We start from the raw sequence: 16,284 nt of genomic DNA, 5'->3' as shown, positions 1-16,284 counted from the left end.
AACCATAAAGACAAATAGAGATGAGGAGGCCTTTAGGCTGATGAATTCTGGTTTATGATTAGGCTTCTTCATGTCTTCTCGTACGAGACCTCCAAACAGCAAGACTAATTCAAACATCTGCATCTCCTATATCTTTCCCTTTTACCATGGAATCTTTTCCAGAGCCACTTTGCCAGGCTTCTTTTAAGAGGACTGGGGAAAGTCACCCTGACAGTGGGTACAGTTGCCTCCTCTCAGTTTTCATGATGAACCTGTTCAGCACTAGCCAAGGTAGCGGACATCCTTTCTCTGAGGCTGCACATAAAAAAGGTTATTTTACAAAGGGTTTTCTGAAGCCCTGCTCTCTGTTGGTTATGGTGCAATTATTCTCCCAGCCACTCCAGAAGCCAGTCTGCTCCTAAATGAACTTTGCAATCGTTTCTCTACCTGAATCTTATCTTGCCACCATGTCCTGGGTTCAGCAGTAGCAGTCATTTTTTCCCTTCTTGGTAGCTGGTGCAGTGCAATGTTTTGACTTTCAGCTCGGGAACAGAGCTGATAACAAGCGATGTTTTGGTTTGGCCAAGGACTTTGTGAGCCTCATGCTCTGCCAGGGAGGAGGGGAAGCCAGGAGGAAGCAGAGACAGGCCACCTGACCCAAACTGACCAAAGAGGTATTCCATACCACAGCACGTCATGCCCGGGATGTAACTGGGAGTTAGCCGGAAGGGCTGGGAGACTGCAGGGTTGGAGGAGGTATCGGTCAGAGCTTGGTCGGGCTGGGGGGGGCGAGTTATCGGTCGGCTGGTGGTGAGATGATGTATTCTCTTCCCTTGTTATTTCCTTTATCATTATTATCATTGGTGGTAGCAGCAGTGATTTGTGTTATACCTTAGTTACTAAACTGTTCTTATCTCAACCCGTGGGAGTTGCATTCTTTTCGATTCTCCTCTCCGTCCCTCCGAGAGCAGGGGGAGGGCAAGAAAAAGTGGGGAAGTGAGCGAACGAATTACCTGACTGGGTTTAAACCACGACAGTTCTTTTTGGCGCCCAACGTGGGGCACGAAGGGTTGAGATAACGACAGATTTGACTGAATTAATAGTCACTCGTCACAATGCTGATTTATTGGCTCTCAGAGTTTTTTCGCTTGATCTCACAGCTTCAGAATGTTGTAACTTATGTAGAGCCGGTATTTGCTGTGATAGTGTTTATCAAGTATGGGGCCTGGGCTAAGGTTCTTGTCTCACTGTGCTTTATGGCAATGGCTTGTAATACGGGCGGGCTCCAGCAGCAGGGCGGGACGGACGTGGCCGTGGACTTGTACCTGGCCGTCCGGCTGCTCTTCACCGTCCTGGCCCTCACCCTACTCTCCATCTTCGTGAGGCTGTGGGGAGCCGAGGGGGAGCGGCCCCGGGAGCCGGCGGCAGCCGAACCAGCCCGGGAGAGCGGCCCCGGGGAGCAAGCGGCGGCGGGAGCGGGGCCGGAGGCCGCGAGGGGACGGCTGCCGGTGGAGGAGGTCGGGGCGGTCGAGGAGCAGAAGGAGGCGGCTGCCGAGCAGCGGGAGAAGGCGGCGGAGGAGCCGAGCCCCGCGGAAGAGCCGAGCTCCGCGGAGGAGCCGAGCCCCGCGGAGGAGCCGAGCCCCGCGGAGGAGCCCAGCCCCGCGACGGCCGAGAGCGTTTCCCGGAAGCCGCCCGCCGAGCCCCAGGAGGACGCAGGAGACCACGCAGCATTTCCCAGCAAGGCAGAGGAGGAAGAGCTGGGCTCAGGAAAAGAGAAGCTGGCGGTGGGAGAGCCGGCAAGCACAGCAGCTACACCAGCCCCAGTGACAAGTACAGCAGCATCAACTGAGAGTTCTGAAGGTTTTGAATGGCCTTTAGGTGTCCTTGGTACCTGCCTGCTGATCGTGATGGGGATCAGCATGTTGGCACACACACAGGCTGTGTTCTACCCACCATCATTTTGTCTGATCTCAAAAGTTAAGCAGAGTCAGGTTTGGGTCTTGTCTGGGGTTAGACGACGATATGGGGGGACCAAGAGATTTTCCCCAAAGCTGGACAGTCATGAGTGGCAGGGTGTGTGGGACAGTATGGGCAAGTATCTAGTCCACTGGGCCCCTCCAGTGCTTTGGAAGCATCGGAGATGGAAGGCAGCTGTATGGAGTCCCCAGCAACAAGCTGCAGAAACTGCTTAAGGGGACAGTGAATTATTTTAAGCCTGGTGGGCCCATGGCACTTCAGGCTATCAGAGCAGAGATGCAACACAGAGATGGCCTCATGATCGAGGGGTGGACTTAGCAATGGACACTATTGCCCAGGTTATTCACGAGTGTGAACACTGCACACAGTCTCTCCTGCTCTGGAAGACTGTTACAAGAGATGGAGCCTGACATCATGGACCAGATGGACTCAGCAGCTTTATAGGGACTGGTCCATGCACTAAGATAAGAGTGCACTGAGATAAGAGTGATGGTATATTGAAAATGTGGGATCTGAGCATGACTTGAATGGTATGGAATAAGGGGTGGATAATGTCCTGGGTTCAGCAGTAGCAGTCATTTTTTCCCTTCTTGGTAGCTGGTGCAGTGCAATGTTTTGACTTTCAGCTCGGGAACAGAGCTGATAACAAGCGATGTTTTGGTTTGGCCAAGGACTTTGTGAGCCTCATGCTCTGCCAGGGAGGAGGGGAAGCCAGGAGGAAGCAGAGACAGGCCACCTGACCCAAACTGACCAAAGAGGTATTCCATACCACAGCACGTCATGCCCGGGATGTAACTGGGAGTTAGCCGGAAGGGCTGGGAGACTGCAGGGTTGGAGGAGGTATCGGTCAGAGCTTGGTCGGGCTGGGGGGGGCGAGTTATCGGTCGGCTGGTGGTGAGATGATGTATTCTCTTCCCTTGTTATTTCCTTTATCATTATTATCATTGGTGGTAGCAGCAGTGATTTGTGTTATACCTTAGTTACTAAACTGTTCTTATCTCAACCCGTGGGAGTTGCATTCTTTTCGATTCTCCTCTCCGTCCCTCCGAGAGCAGGGGGAGGGCAAGAAAAGGGGGGGAAGTGAGCGAACGAATTACCTGACTGGGTTTAAACCACGACACACCACAATTCATTACTTTGGGAATTCTCAGACCCACACAAATAAGGTATTATTTAGTGATTAGAGGTGCCTATCAATTTCCTTGGTTGACTTTATGTGCAGTAGCCAGGAATATTTATGCCAGATCTTCCAATATTACTTTTATCTGATTCCAAATATCAAATGCAGTGCACAGTTGGGGTGGGGGAAATAAAGCACCTAATCTCAGTTAAGTGTTTTGTGAAGAAGCCTTTCTTCACAACAAGGGTGCAAGCAGATATATTTGACTGTGTTCTGAAGAGGTATTTTTTTCTGAATATCACAGCACTATTTAGTATTTTAGCTACTCATTCACAACAGAAAAATAGAGAACATAGACAGACACAATCTTGGGATTCAGGATTCTTGATCCTTGCAGTCATACATTTTGTACCAGTGCTGAGAAGCTGACCTTTTTGTATATATGGACATGTATAAGTCTGCCTTAGATGCCTAGGGCAATTTTTCATTTAAGTGGCAATTACAGGTAAATAGAAGTTAAAAGTTTACATATGCATATGGAAGTGCAATCTACTGGATACAATGGGGACTCATGACTTACATTCCTCCCATACCTTGGGCAATTTCTCCAGGCTCTACTTCATGTATCACAAACGCAGCATTTATTTTAGGATCTGACGTTAACAAAACCACTGCTTGGTGAGAGAAATATTTACTCTTTCTCTAAACTAGAATTTCTCTCCAACATCAGAATAAGCTGAGGGCTAAAGCAAGCAAAATTTAGTCCTGAACCCAGAATAGCTTCTTCATGTAAGATAGATCTAGCTCCTTGTTTTGAAGTCTTGTAACTTGACAAAACCAGAAAAGGCAGTTTTGGCTTCATAGTAAACATGGCTACCTAAATCATCTCAAAAGACCATATACCAAAGCAGTTGCATTTTTAAACAAAAAGGGTCCTGATGTTGTGTTCTACATTTATTATTTAAAATTTTCCTTACATTTCTAAATGTTTCAGTATGCACAGCTAGTGAAGCATCTGACTTACCACAGGGGATTACAGCAGTCAGCTTCAGTGAAGTACAGAGGAACTTTCTGAAAAAAACTCCTAATTTACTTTCTTATAGGAATATAGAAGATTTAGAAAATATCTGGCAGTGTGTCTAACACACAGGCCTGGAACTACTGCTGCCATTCCATGAGGAATGAACTTGCCCTAAACTCATGCCAGTGATCATCACTTGAACTTCTCTACCTGTAAAACTTACAGGCGAGTGCCCTTTTTTAGTAGATACAGTTTTTCTTGAATGACTTGTAATTACCTTTTCCTCATGCCTTTTCTACTTAATGTTGCCTGGTCAGCTTACAAGCGACAACAAACCTCTACCATTTCCTTGGATGGGTGCAGGCCACATTTCACTCCAAGTAAAATGAGCTTGTTTCTGTACCGTGCACAGTTAGGCCCCATAAGGGACCTATATGTTTCTGCAGGGGCTCAACTTCAATGCAGTAAGCTGGGAAAGTGTTCAGTGATACCAGCTCCCTCCTGTTTGTACAGAGGCTGTGGGGAAACAGAAACTAAGTCCATGTTTATCGAGGACTTTCTCTGGTTTCATGTATAAGCCAAAGGGACGTACTCTTACCTGTGTGTACAAACATGTGCTTGACGTAGTTCTGTTTGGCGGTGAAAGTCTTGTTACAGAGAGTGCACTCATAAGGCTTTTTTTCACCTTGCCCACCTGCTGTGCTGTGGCCCGCAGATGGAGCCAAGGGCTGTGGGGCTGGCAGCTGGGCAGTAAAGGTTGACAGGCCAGGCTGGGACACTGTTACAAACTGTGCCTGCTGGCCAGCTAAAGGCTGGGGCAGGCTGAAGAGAAAAGGCTTAGGGCCACTGCCAGCAGACTGTGTGGTGAAAAGGGCAGGCAGGTAGGTGTTGCCAGCTGTGCCAATGACCTGAGTGTTGCTGGTCAGAGTCAGTGGCATCCTCAGATTGCTGGTGAGGGTTTCTGTCTGGCGTAAGTAGATCTGTGTGGTTGGCAATGGTTGGGCAACAGTTGTGTTGACAGAAGGCTGCAAAGCCCCCTTTTCGGTGCTGTTATTGACTGTGAGCACTTTGTTGTCCATTTCAACGTCATTGCTTCTCTCTGGCGAGGAAGAGTTGGCATCTACATGCTGCTGCTGCTGCTGCGGCTGAGTGCCATCAGCAGGGACGTCATTTTGATCTGCTTGAGAAGGTTCTTGCTGCCCATCCCGGCCTAGACCAGCCATAAACTGCTGCTCCATGGAATCGGGCTCAGTGCCAATGGAGGAACTGACTCCCGAGTCAAAGCTCTCCCCTTTGGGCTCACTCTCAGTGCCTTCTGCTTGGTCAGTGTCCTCAGTGCATTCCTCAGACTCATTGCGCTCAAGGATCTGCACCCTCTGTTGGCCATAGTAGTCATAGTCATCCTCCATCTCCTGCTTAATATGGATGTTGCCCATCAGGGTTTGAATTCGTACAGGCCGTGGTTGCTTGCGGCAGTGTGTGGTCTCCGGAGTGGTGGAGAGGTATCGCTCCATCTGCTGCGATCGTTCATGGATCCGGGTTATCCAGCTGGGGTCTTCCATGTGGTGGTCCCTGGGGAGCCCCAGGGCTGTTTCATGGTGGCTGACCACAGCTCCACTGTAAAAGGAGCGCTCTCCACTCCCATTTTGCATGGAACAGGCATAAAGGGCTGAATAGATCCTGTCCACACTGTGCTGTGAATGGCTCTGCAGGTAGCCAGACTCCGTGTCGGTGCTCTGCCCCGAGGTGCCTGATTCGGGTGTTCCCCTCGGCGTCTCCTGGCCAGAATCTTGAATGACCGGGTAGACCTCTCCCACATTTTGAGAGACAATCCTTGTGCACTCATCAATCACAGTCTTGATCTGCAGGATGCTGGCAGCTGTGAGGATCTGGAGGGCCTCTGACTGTGAGACCCGCAGCACCCCGCTGTACATGAAGTCAATGAGCTTTTGCACAGACTGGACTGACACCACTGAGGGGATCTCGATGTCGCTGTAGCCCAGAAGCAGCTTATCCTGGAAGAAGGGGCTGCCAGCCGCCAGCACACAACGGTGGGCGCGTAGCATGCTCCCGTGGATGCGGACCGTCACGTCACAGAAGTGGCCACGGTTGCGCTGCTCGTTGAGGGTCTCGAGCACAGAATTGCTGAAGTTGTGAAGGTTGATGCTATGAATGCGCTCTGTCATCCCCTTGCAACTGATGTTACCTGGAGCAAAGCAGGTGACAAAAAACAAAAACAAAAACAAAACAGATTGAGTCTTGTCCTCTGCAGAGTCACAGTCAGGGCATTGGAGAAGGTGACTGCCCACTGGGCACACGAAACAGATTATACTGTGAAAATCACATACAAAATCACCGATAAGAAGACAGCACCTTTGTAAGGCGGGAAGTATGCTCTGCTATATATTTGCAGAAGCTCAAGTCCTAAATTAATAGGAAAAAGTTTTAAAGCCAGTTTATCTGGTTTTAAAAAGCCTAGAGACAGCTTGAGCTAACAGATTAAAAGTGGATTTTAGGTTGTTCAGATGTGAACCCACACCAGAAAAGATCAGATTCTTACTATAATGACCCTTTAGATCACGCTGTTAATGCAAAGAGTGTGTATGAAAATGTGATTTCTATCTAGATTGGTATTTCAAGGAATTTGGAGCCTGTGTTTTACAGTACAGTTACTTCTATCTAAAAAACTGGCAGTCACTTCGTAAAATTCAAATCTGGTTAAAGATTTAGGCTGTAAATGTTCCTAAAATCCCACGCACAGTTTTGTCTGGGGTTGTGGTTTAGAACATTTGCTACCCAGTAGTGACAAACAGTCCTCTGTAAGAACCCAAAGCAAAAAAGTTAACATGAGTTGTCCGCTTCAGTTTTAGCATATCCCCAGTTCTGACTGGCACCAGAATGCCATCACATAAAAACAAATGTTCTCCTGCTGTTATTTACTTGACAGAAACTGGAAAATTACAGACATTTACTCTAAGGAAGACTTTGTCTTCATTTGCCTGAATAATCTAAATAGAGAACAGTTTAGAAAAGCACCTAACCAATTCAGGTACAGAGCCAACATAACCTTCACAACTGACTTTTACAAGTGACTAAAAAGTAACTTCTTATCTCTCAGTCCACTCTTCCCTATCTCCATCTTGCTTGCTTTGGTTTTAATGCTCTTTTATTTCCTTTCATGTTCTCTACTTATTTTTTGTCTCTTTAGATTTTGATGGGCAGAAGCTATGGTTTGACCTTTCAACGATGAAAAACCAAGTGCCCTCTAAGTGGTAAACAAATAAAACATTACCAAAAATTTCTTTCTCTTAGCATTTGTAGTGCATTCATCACCTTGGTTCCTAGAAAAGTATGCAGAGAAAAGTAATGCAAAATCACCACTAGTATTACAGTCTTTCTGCTTTGAATGTTTCTACTAAAGCTATAACCCCTCTGCCACAATTACTTGTTCATTTGTGAGAATCCAAAAGTGAAATTTGGTAGAGAAGCATGAGTAAATTAAACTAGCTTACTGTTACTGTCTGCTTTAACAGAAATATACAGAACAAATACAAGGCATTTAAAGTGGTTTAATCTGGATGCCTTTTAGCTCAACAGTGTCCCTCTGCTCCAGCCTAAGGGGTGCTTTACGTCTCATACACAGATATACTCTCTGCAATTTGCAGGAAAATGTGGCATCCTCCCTGCTCTCCTTTTCCTTCTCATTTATCTACTCCTGACATCTCAAGCACCCTCTATTCTGGTGGTTCAAAGACAAATCACCTTGGACACAGATGGTTACTTTAATTCTCTGAAACAGATGAATGATAAAAGGGAAACACAAAGGTCAGGAACTGGAAATCCTGATGGGACCAAGCTGAAGAAATCTGATGTTAACAAATGTAAACCAGCCAGTATCAGAAGGGTACTAATTTCCATGTGAGATTAGAGCACTAGGGGGAAACTCACATAGCAGGAACAAGGAGGAAACTACTAATAGTATCATGGAGGTTGTGCATTACATCTGTCTTGTCCATAAGCTCTGCTGATTTCCTCTGATGTGACTGATCATAGCACTAGAAAATATCTTAGAACCTGGGAGACTTTCCTTCAAGGGCACTGCAACTATTATTACACAAAATAATGTACAGAAGAGAGGTATTCCCCTCTTTCCAGAGTCATTCTCCAGAGGCTTTCAGGGCAGTTCCAGATTCTTCCCTTCCCAACATGTCAGATCACATGAGGATTCAAAATGTATTTACATAGAAAGTCAGAATCCTTGTTCTGAAAAGAAGAAAACTTGGTAAAAGCTTTGTGCTGGTGGGGAAACAGAAGGATTGAAGACTAATGATAAACAGATGACCCCTCTTTTCAAGACCTCTTGTAGGCCATGGCAAGTGATTGCACAGCTACCCATTTATCTCCATCTCCCTTTCAGTAGTTGCCTATCAGTATGCTAGAAATCTTTCCATCAGAAACTACTGATCATTACTTGGTTTGACTCTAGGGCTCCCTTTCCATGCAACCATGTTTCTAACATGTCTTCTCATTTCTTTACTCTTTCAAATTAAATTGGAACAGCTACCACTTCTTTAACTGAGAAACAACTGAAGTTCACTCCTGAAGGATAAAACAAGAAAGGTGGGTGGACGAGACACACAACAGTAAAAAAGCTAGTACAGATTTTGAGGATATTTCTTCTAGGCCACCTTCCTTGACAGTCAACATTGAAAACTATGCCTGCCCAAAGTACAGGAAACAAATAATCCACAATTGCGTCTAAGATGCTACTACACAAACCACAGCAGTAGAAGAGAGCAACTTTAACAAATTCCAGGGACTGGTCTGTAGCAAAACCTGCTATTCCATGCAGCTCCTCTCCCTTTCTGCAGGAAACTGCCCAGATCCAAGTTTTCTGGTTGTCCCTTACTGTATACTGATCTAAGCTGAAAGTCCCAAGGGGATGCTCCCCATAAAAGGCAGACTTACCAATGCAAGTTTGATTCTAAAGTAAATGCTACATTCCTACAAAGACTGCTAGAGCCTTGGACAAGCCAGAAAGTGTGTCAGCTCTTCACAAGACCCAGCTACATGCATGCACACTCACCTACTCGTCACTGCACAGAATGCCTGGCTCAGGAAAAAGACTGCTGTCTCAGGCTCTTCTCAGGCCTGCCACTCTTTTAAATTCAAGACAGTGGGAACCTTTTTATGAAATTCAAGTGGTCTTTGTTAAGTACCCCCCCTTTTTTTGTCCAGTAAACATGATGTAGAGATCCCAATGGACTTAATTCTGAGAAACTCCTGTAAAATGGTTTTGTCCCTTTTCTGTGAAGCAAGTTCTGATTGGAGGAGTATTCACAAACCATATAGGAAAGAATGGGTGTGAAAATGCAAAGGCCATTCTTACCCAGATGGGCAATGAATAGGTGTTTGCCAGTTCAGGAAAATAGAGAAAAAAAAAAGGAAGAAAAAAGCAGGAAAAAAAAAGAAAATTAAAAAAAGCTCAGACAACCACACAGATTATGCACATTTGCAATCCTCCTGGGATGCAATTTGAAGCTGGCATGGCATAAAGGTGAAACATATTACTGTGCAACTTTGAAAAAAGCTCCGTTTGCCCATATGCAAATGTACCGATTAAACTGTCAGCCTATTCACAGAAACATGCATGGAATTCATCCTTGACTGGTAAGAAGGAGCACAACATGGATGGGAAAGGAACAAACTTTTGTGTGTAATACATGACTGAGTGCTTAGATTAGTGTTTCCCTGAATCTCATCCACCCCTCCTGCTGACTTTTATGCTATGGGCATTCAAAAGAAAGTAGATTTTACCATGACAATAACAATGACAACCTCTCCAAATACAGTACCAAAAGGGAAAGCAATGGCAGAAGGAAACAGCAGGCAGTGGACGCTTGGAAGATACTATAGAAAATGTGGAAGTGTAGCAGTGAAGTACACCAAGCATGGCTTGAAGGCAGTTTTCTGTTTGCCAAGCTACCATACGTAGACCTACATAAAACTAGAAAGGTGATGTTTGTTGTTTTGCCAAAAACATAAAGAACAATCCCAGCAAAAACATGATGCAGAGCTACAAAGATGTATGGAATAGTGAAGACAGCAGGTCATACACAAGTAGGTATGTCATACAGTAGTCATACACATATGACTTATTTAGTCAGACATGCAAGTATTTGATAAGGCTTCATTAAAAGTATTTAGTAAGGCTTTTTTTTTTGTACAGCCACTAGATGTCCCTTTCTGCAAAGCCAATGCTTACAGCTTTAATGCTCATAACAGAAAGATATCGCAGAATTTGATTTTCTCTAGTGTCCTTTAAAATCACAGTATCTCAAAGCTCATTGCAAAATGACTACCATTTCTAGAAACACAGTGGTGATGAAACCACCACAGTTACTGAAACTCAGCAGTAGCTCAGCGCATAGAACTCACCTGAAGCAAAACTGCCTAGGATGCTGGAATCCAAGCTCTTTTTGGAAACTTACTGTGTGGTCTTTCACAGGAACAACTAGCAGAGTGAACCCCAAAGGCTCTAGTCTCACTTTCATACTTATGAGGCAAAGAGAATAATTGTCCTCTATCCCTCTATCTTCTATCCTTGAGAATTGGTAGGCTTGCCAAGAGAGAGAGATTGCATTTTTGCCTCAATTTTCTGCAGTAGCATTTAGAAAACTGCTTGGTAACTCATCTCTCTGATACTTAATATCTAGAACTAGCTTGATATTGTTGCCTAGTTTGTCTTCCTGTCAAGATTCTCAAGCCTCACATTGAGAGGAATACACACTTTGAGAGACAGCACAAAAGTTGGAGTCATTACATTTTGTATAACATGGTATTCTCATCACCAAATGACAAGCACTTCCTTAGGTGGCTGAGCACCTTGGGCTAAGACAGAGATGTGGAAGTCAGGACTGGTAGGCTTTTTTCCCACTGCTGTTTCTCCATGCATCTGTAATCCAGCCATTAGTGTCTGGGAGCACCACAAAAGCCAAGTAACCTGCTGCTGCTGCTGGAGACAAGCGTTGTCATCTAATTATTCTCTTCCTCTACTATGTGCAGTTTTGGACCTCTAATCTTTAGTCTCTGCACCAAGTGTTGGATGAGCAGTCTCCTGACTGCATCACAAGGATGCATTAGGTTCCTCAGACAGTCATTTATGGAATAGGAGTAGCTTTTCCTTAAAGTGAAAACAATCTACCTACACTATCTCTTCAGAAATTTGTTAAATATGTTTGCAAAACCAAGTAAAAACCAACATTGTGGGAGATTTCCACTCTCTCTCCTACAGACAGTCTAAGATCTTTATAGCAAGAAAGCTTTGATGGTATTTAACTTTGAAACTGATTACTCATTCTTTTCTCCAGCAGAGACAGAGAACTATTAACCACTTTCATCTTATATATTGGAAACTGCTTCACTTTTCTTCTTTAGACCTTACTTTTTCTAGAAAATAAAGACTCAGGTCTCTCACTCCCCCTCACTGGTTGTATGCACTCTTCTCATTCTTATCTTCTTCTGTCTTCTGTCCAGCTTGTCCTTTCATTTAAAAATGCAGTGCCCTAAAGTGGGTAAGTACTCTAGATGAGTGAGGTGAATTAAACAGTTGCCTGAGACACTTCATATATGTTACTCTTTAAAGACCCTACAGGATAAATAAACCCAAGCAAATAAAGTACTGTTATCAAAACAAAATCCTACAGATTCTCCTTAAGAAAGAAAGGCACATCTCAGTAAAGAATCCTTAACTTGGAATGAAAATCTCAACTCTTGTATAAATATGACACTGGAGTGAAAATTCAGCATTTCCATCACAACATATGATACCTACTATAGCCCCACAATTTCCACACCAAGTTTTCTCATTCCACACATTAGTGTCTCCTGTTCCATTTTTTGTACCATAACCATTGGAGATGCTTTCTTCAGCTCTGATGACCTGATTCATCCCAACTGCTGAAGCTTTATTTTCTGTTGTTCTCAAGTTAGTTACTCTAAATAAAAATTGGATTAACAGAGCAAAAAATTCTTATCTAGTGTTTCGACACACAAAATTAGTTCTGCATCAGGTTCCAACTCTCTGAGACCAAATTTAGTGGAGCAACATTTTTTCCACTGACAGAACAGACTTGAATTAAAATCCTGAAACCCTGGTAGAGGCTGACTTCTCAGTATATCTCTATGATGCTAGAAAGGGTGATATAGCAAATCCTGTTCAGACTGATTCTCCTGAATATTTGGCCTCATTCTGAGCAGAGGCCTGCAAGACAAAATGTTTGTATGGAGTTTCAGGAACACAGAAGAACATTTGTATCCTCAGCAGGAGATCTGACCAGGAGCAGCCCTTGCTTTCTGTCACTTTAAAGGTTTGCTGGAGTTTTCACCCAATCATCTGCTTGAACATCTTGAAAATCAGTATCTTCTTCTATAATATCTATCCAAAACAAACACCAGATGACACTACACAAATTGCCCTAACCCTACCAGATTGTTGTTAGAATCAAAATATGTAGCAGTCTACATTTAACAGGAAGTACTGTATTTTTACCAGCACAACGTCTATTAATGTGTCAGTAATATACTCTATGGAAGTTGCGTTCTGAAAGCTGTCAAACTTCTCTACATTTCATAGTCTAATAACTACATTCATTTGAAAGACAGAAATGCATGCACACACAAACACAACCTTACTCTCCATGGAACAAACATATTGCGTAGATGCCTAAGAAGAAAGAGTTTGCTTAAACTTTGCTCAGGAGACAGGCTTTCTCTGATCTTTTTAGCATCTACATATTGATGACATATCCATTTTACATAAAGCTGAAGACTAAACCAAAGGTGTCTGTACATAAAATTTCTTCTATATCCAGTGGGCATTAATTCCCAACATCAAGCATAAAAGCGTCTTAAGCCTACACACTTGGGGAGCAGTCAGTGAATCACCTTTCTCTGTTTCACCTGAAAGACTGCGAGAGGTGTCCATCAGCACTAATCATAGAATCACAGAATCGTTAGGGTTGGAAAGGACCTTAAGATCATCTAGTTCCAACCCCCCTGCCATGCGCAGGGACACCTTATGCTAAATGACATCACCCAAGGCCTCGTCCAACCTGGCCTTGAACACTGCCAGGGATGGAGCATTCACAACGTCCCTGGGCAACCTATTCCAGTGCCTCACCACCCTAACAGGAAAGAATTTCCTTCTTATACCCAACCTAAACTTCCCCTGTTTAAGTTTTAACCCTGTTTGCTCTACAACCTGCAGGCAGCAATGTCTGTGCCTCAGTTTGCTGCATTTGTAGAACAAAGAGAGCATCACGCACCCAAATCAGAAGCAAGACTGCATGCCTTAATCTTCACAAATTGTTCTGTGTTGCTTGGATGTAGAACACGATAGAAAGATCAAGAATTAACTCCACAGGTATCTTAAAATTTTGTTCTTCAGGGTTACAAAAATGAAGCTTTCCTCTCAAACTACTCTAGTGACTGTTTCTTTATAACGCTTTATGGTGAACATCCTACTTATAACTGTGAAATACCAAGTATAAAAAAAATCCAGTTCATAGCAGTCTGGTGACAATGGGCTTTGAAGTGTTACAGCACGTTCAGTTATTTTTAAGTTAAAGAAATACTCCATTTTTAGCCAGGGCATTTACTTTTCCCACTTTCACTCCATTTTGTATTCTTGCTATTTTAGGAACTCCAAAAATACTTTAGAGTAAAGAAGGTATACTCAAAAGCCATTTTTATGCCCAGGCACATATTTGGGGTACAGTCCAATGTACCCCCACTGTAAACACTGGCACTCATATATACACACACTGTTTCTCACAGTCCTCTCTCAGCCCTTGTCTGCAGACCCTCTGCTGCTACAGCCATGCCATCAGATCCCCCTGGTATAAACGTTAACTACTACATTTATGGGGGGATGCTTCTCCTGTAGGTATCTACAACATCTCTAAGCAACATATATTACGTTAGCAGGAGAACACCTGCATTAACATTAAGAGGGATATCAACAGGCTTGTCATATCATTGCAAGGGTGTTAATTCCTGTGCCCAGGCCAGCTTTAACCTATTTACATTGGCAAAAGACAGGCTCACCAGATAGCATTTTAGTGTAAGGGAGAAAACTTTGTACAACTGCCCTTTTATAATCTGAAACAGAGAAAACAAAGTAGCCACATGATGGCACTATTTCCTAGGAAAAGAAACGAGGCGGTGCTAATTCCCTCCTTCAGCAGGGAACAATTCTCATGTTCTACATGAAAACTGTTTCAACCGTGCTCGCTTGCTCCCAGGGAGTTCACACACAATCCTGCCAAGCCCAAGCATGGCCCAATTGTTTTAACTGGCTGTAAGTTTCAGGCAGTTTGGGTCTTCAAAAATCTAGGTGCATCTATTGCTAGTTTTACTTCACAGTGCCGGGTGTTGTTACTCAGCGGGCATACTGCACTTGCCAGACCTGCAACAGGAGTGCCACTGTACAGGGAAGAGGCGAGATGGGCCAGTGATGCTGGTGAAGTTACAGTGTGAACACTCCCAACTCACAGAACAGGGGGATGCTTCTTGGAGAAAAAAGAACAAATATTTTGGAAAATATAGGCAAATAAGGTGATTTATCTTGCTATTCTATGGTTCTGATCAAAAGCTTGCTGTAGTCATTAAGAATACCTTCATATGCTTGAAGGGCTTTTGTTTAAAACCAGTAACGCATTTCAGACTGAATATCCAAAAGTGAACAGGGATTGCATTTGGTTATCTCTCTGTGGTACTCTGTACAAATTTATATCCTCTCTCAGAAGTGCTGTTTAGGGAGGAGAAGGGGCTGGGGCTGGAGGTAGAAGCAGAGTCTGGAAGGGGAATAGAGTAGAAGGATAATAGGTGAAAATATATTAAAACATGCCTCCAAAAGAGACAACTGCTATCCCATGAACTTTTTCACATTTGCCCTGTATTGTTATGCATTTCCCCTCGGCAGAAAGACAAGGAGGAAAAGCTTATCAGTTTGAGTGTGGTTAAATACAGTAAGCCTAAAAGCCTGTAGGCTTTGGTTAAAAGGAAAATACACATTAAAACCTCTTGAAGTAATTACCTGTTTAGAAGGTTTCTATTCAAGCTAGAATCCTCTGCAGGGAGTGTTTGCAGCAGTCTCTTAGGAAAAGGGTGCATCAGAAATGGTTGATGTTTGTGGGAGAGCTACTGCCTGTGGAAGACCACTGCTTACACCCTCCATATTTCCAGAGAAAGGCCTTTCAATGGTCATCTAGAACTACTGGATGGGAGAAACAAGGAATGGACAAAATCTTGTAAATGCCAGTCCTCAGGGCTGAGAAAAGGATTCTTTTATCTCTTCCAGTGGCTGTGTCTAAGCCCTGAGAAGAAGAAAGCTATCACATGAAAATGCTGGATTTTATTTAGTTATTTTTTCCATTCATCTTCATTATGTATTAGTGAAAGAGTAATTGTTAACTAGTACAACTGGGTGCTTTGATGAGTATTTCAAGTTAGAAATATCCTGAGACAGATGTTCATACTGGTTTGGACTGTGGTTTCTTTATTTTGAGTTTATGGGATGTGTTCAGGCCTGCTTATAATTCAAATTTAAATATCAGTGGGAAACAGCACACGCTCATATCACTGATGATGAAGGCCACAGGGAAAATTTCTGTCCTTAGTGAGACCTCCACAATCCCTGAGAGCAGACTTACTTCCAAAATCACCTACTTAGTTCCGATAGGAAAAGAAATGTACGGCAGAATGCTTTAAAGTAATAAGTTAAGGCTATAAACAGACACATAGCATTCATGTGTAGCTTGACATCCTCAGATGGATCTGCAGCATTAAGTGTACACTGTCAGTTCCAATTCCAAGGCTTTTTCCTTGAGAAAAGGCCCTGGGATTAGATGTATACACAAGCATACCGACATCAACAGGTGATACTAATACAGTGCAGGAGAGATATTTCTCAGGTCTGCCCTCAGGCACATTCTACCTTCAACTCGGCCAAAAACATTAGAGAGAGTATCTGGGCATCTAACTTTTGAATACAGAGAATATTCCCTGTTTTGGAACATGGTATGGGATGAAAGCACACGGTGGTTTTGTTCAAGTTGACATGGTTGCCCACACAGGCAAGAAGCTGCGGGGAGAAGTCCCTTGCTCTGTTTTTATTTCCTCTATC

At 43.8% G+C, this 16,284-nt stretch overlaps 1 protein-coding gene across 15 annotated transcripts in view; it reads right to left on the bottom strand.

The window, feature by feature from the left end:
- ZBTB20 (zinc finger and BTB domain containing 20) overlaps positions 1 to 16,284 on the bottom strand; it is a 481,207-nt gene that overhangs the window by 30,097 nt on the left and 434,826 nt on the right. For all 15 annotated transcript variants that reach the window (XM_062602027.1, XM_062602023.1, XM_062602022.1 and 12 more), the window contains one exon: positions 4,696 to 6,303. In XM_062602027.1, the coding sequence (XP_062458011.1) occupies positions 4,696 to 6,283 (1,588 nt within the window). In that variant the 5' untranslated portion in view covers positions 6,284 to 6,303. The remainder of the gene's footprint in view (positions 1 to 4,695; positions 6,304 to 16,284) is intronic.

Source organism: Pezoporus occidentalis, unplaced genomic scaffold (genome assembly GCF_034315485.1).
Source record: "Pezoporus occidentalis ecotype Australia unplaced genomic scaffold, CSIRO_AGI_Poc_V1 ctg74, whole genome shotgun sequence".
Lineage (NCBI taxonomy): Eukaryota > Metazoa > Chordata > Aves > Psittaciformes > Psittacidae > Pezoporus > Pezoporus occidentalis.
The sequence above is the reverse complement of the archived record's forward strand: the minus strand, read 5'-3'. Positions and strand labels throughout refer to the sequence as shown.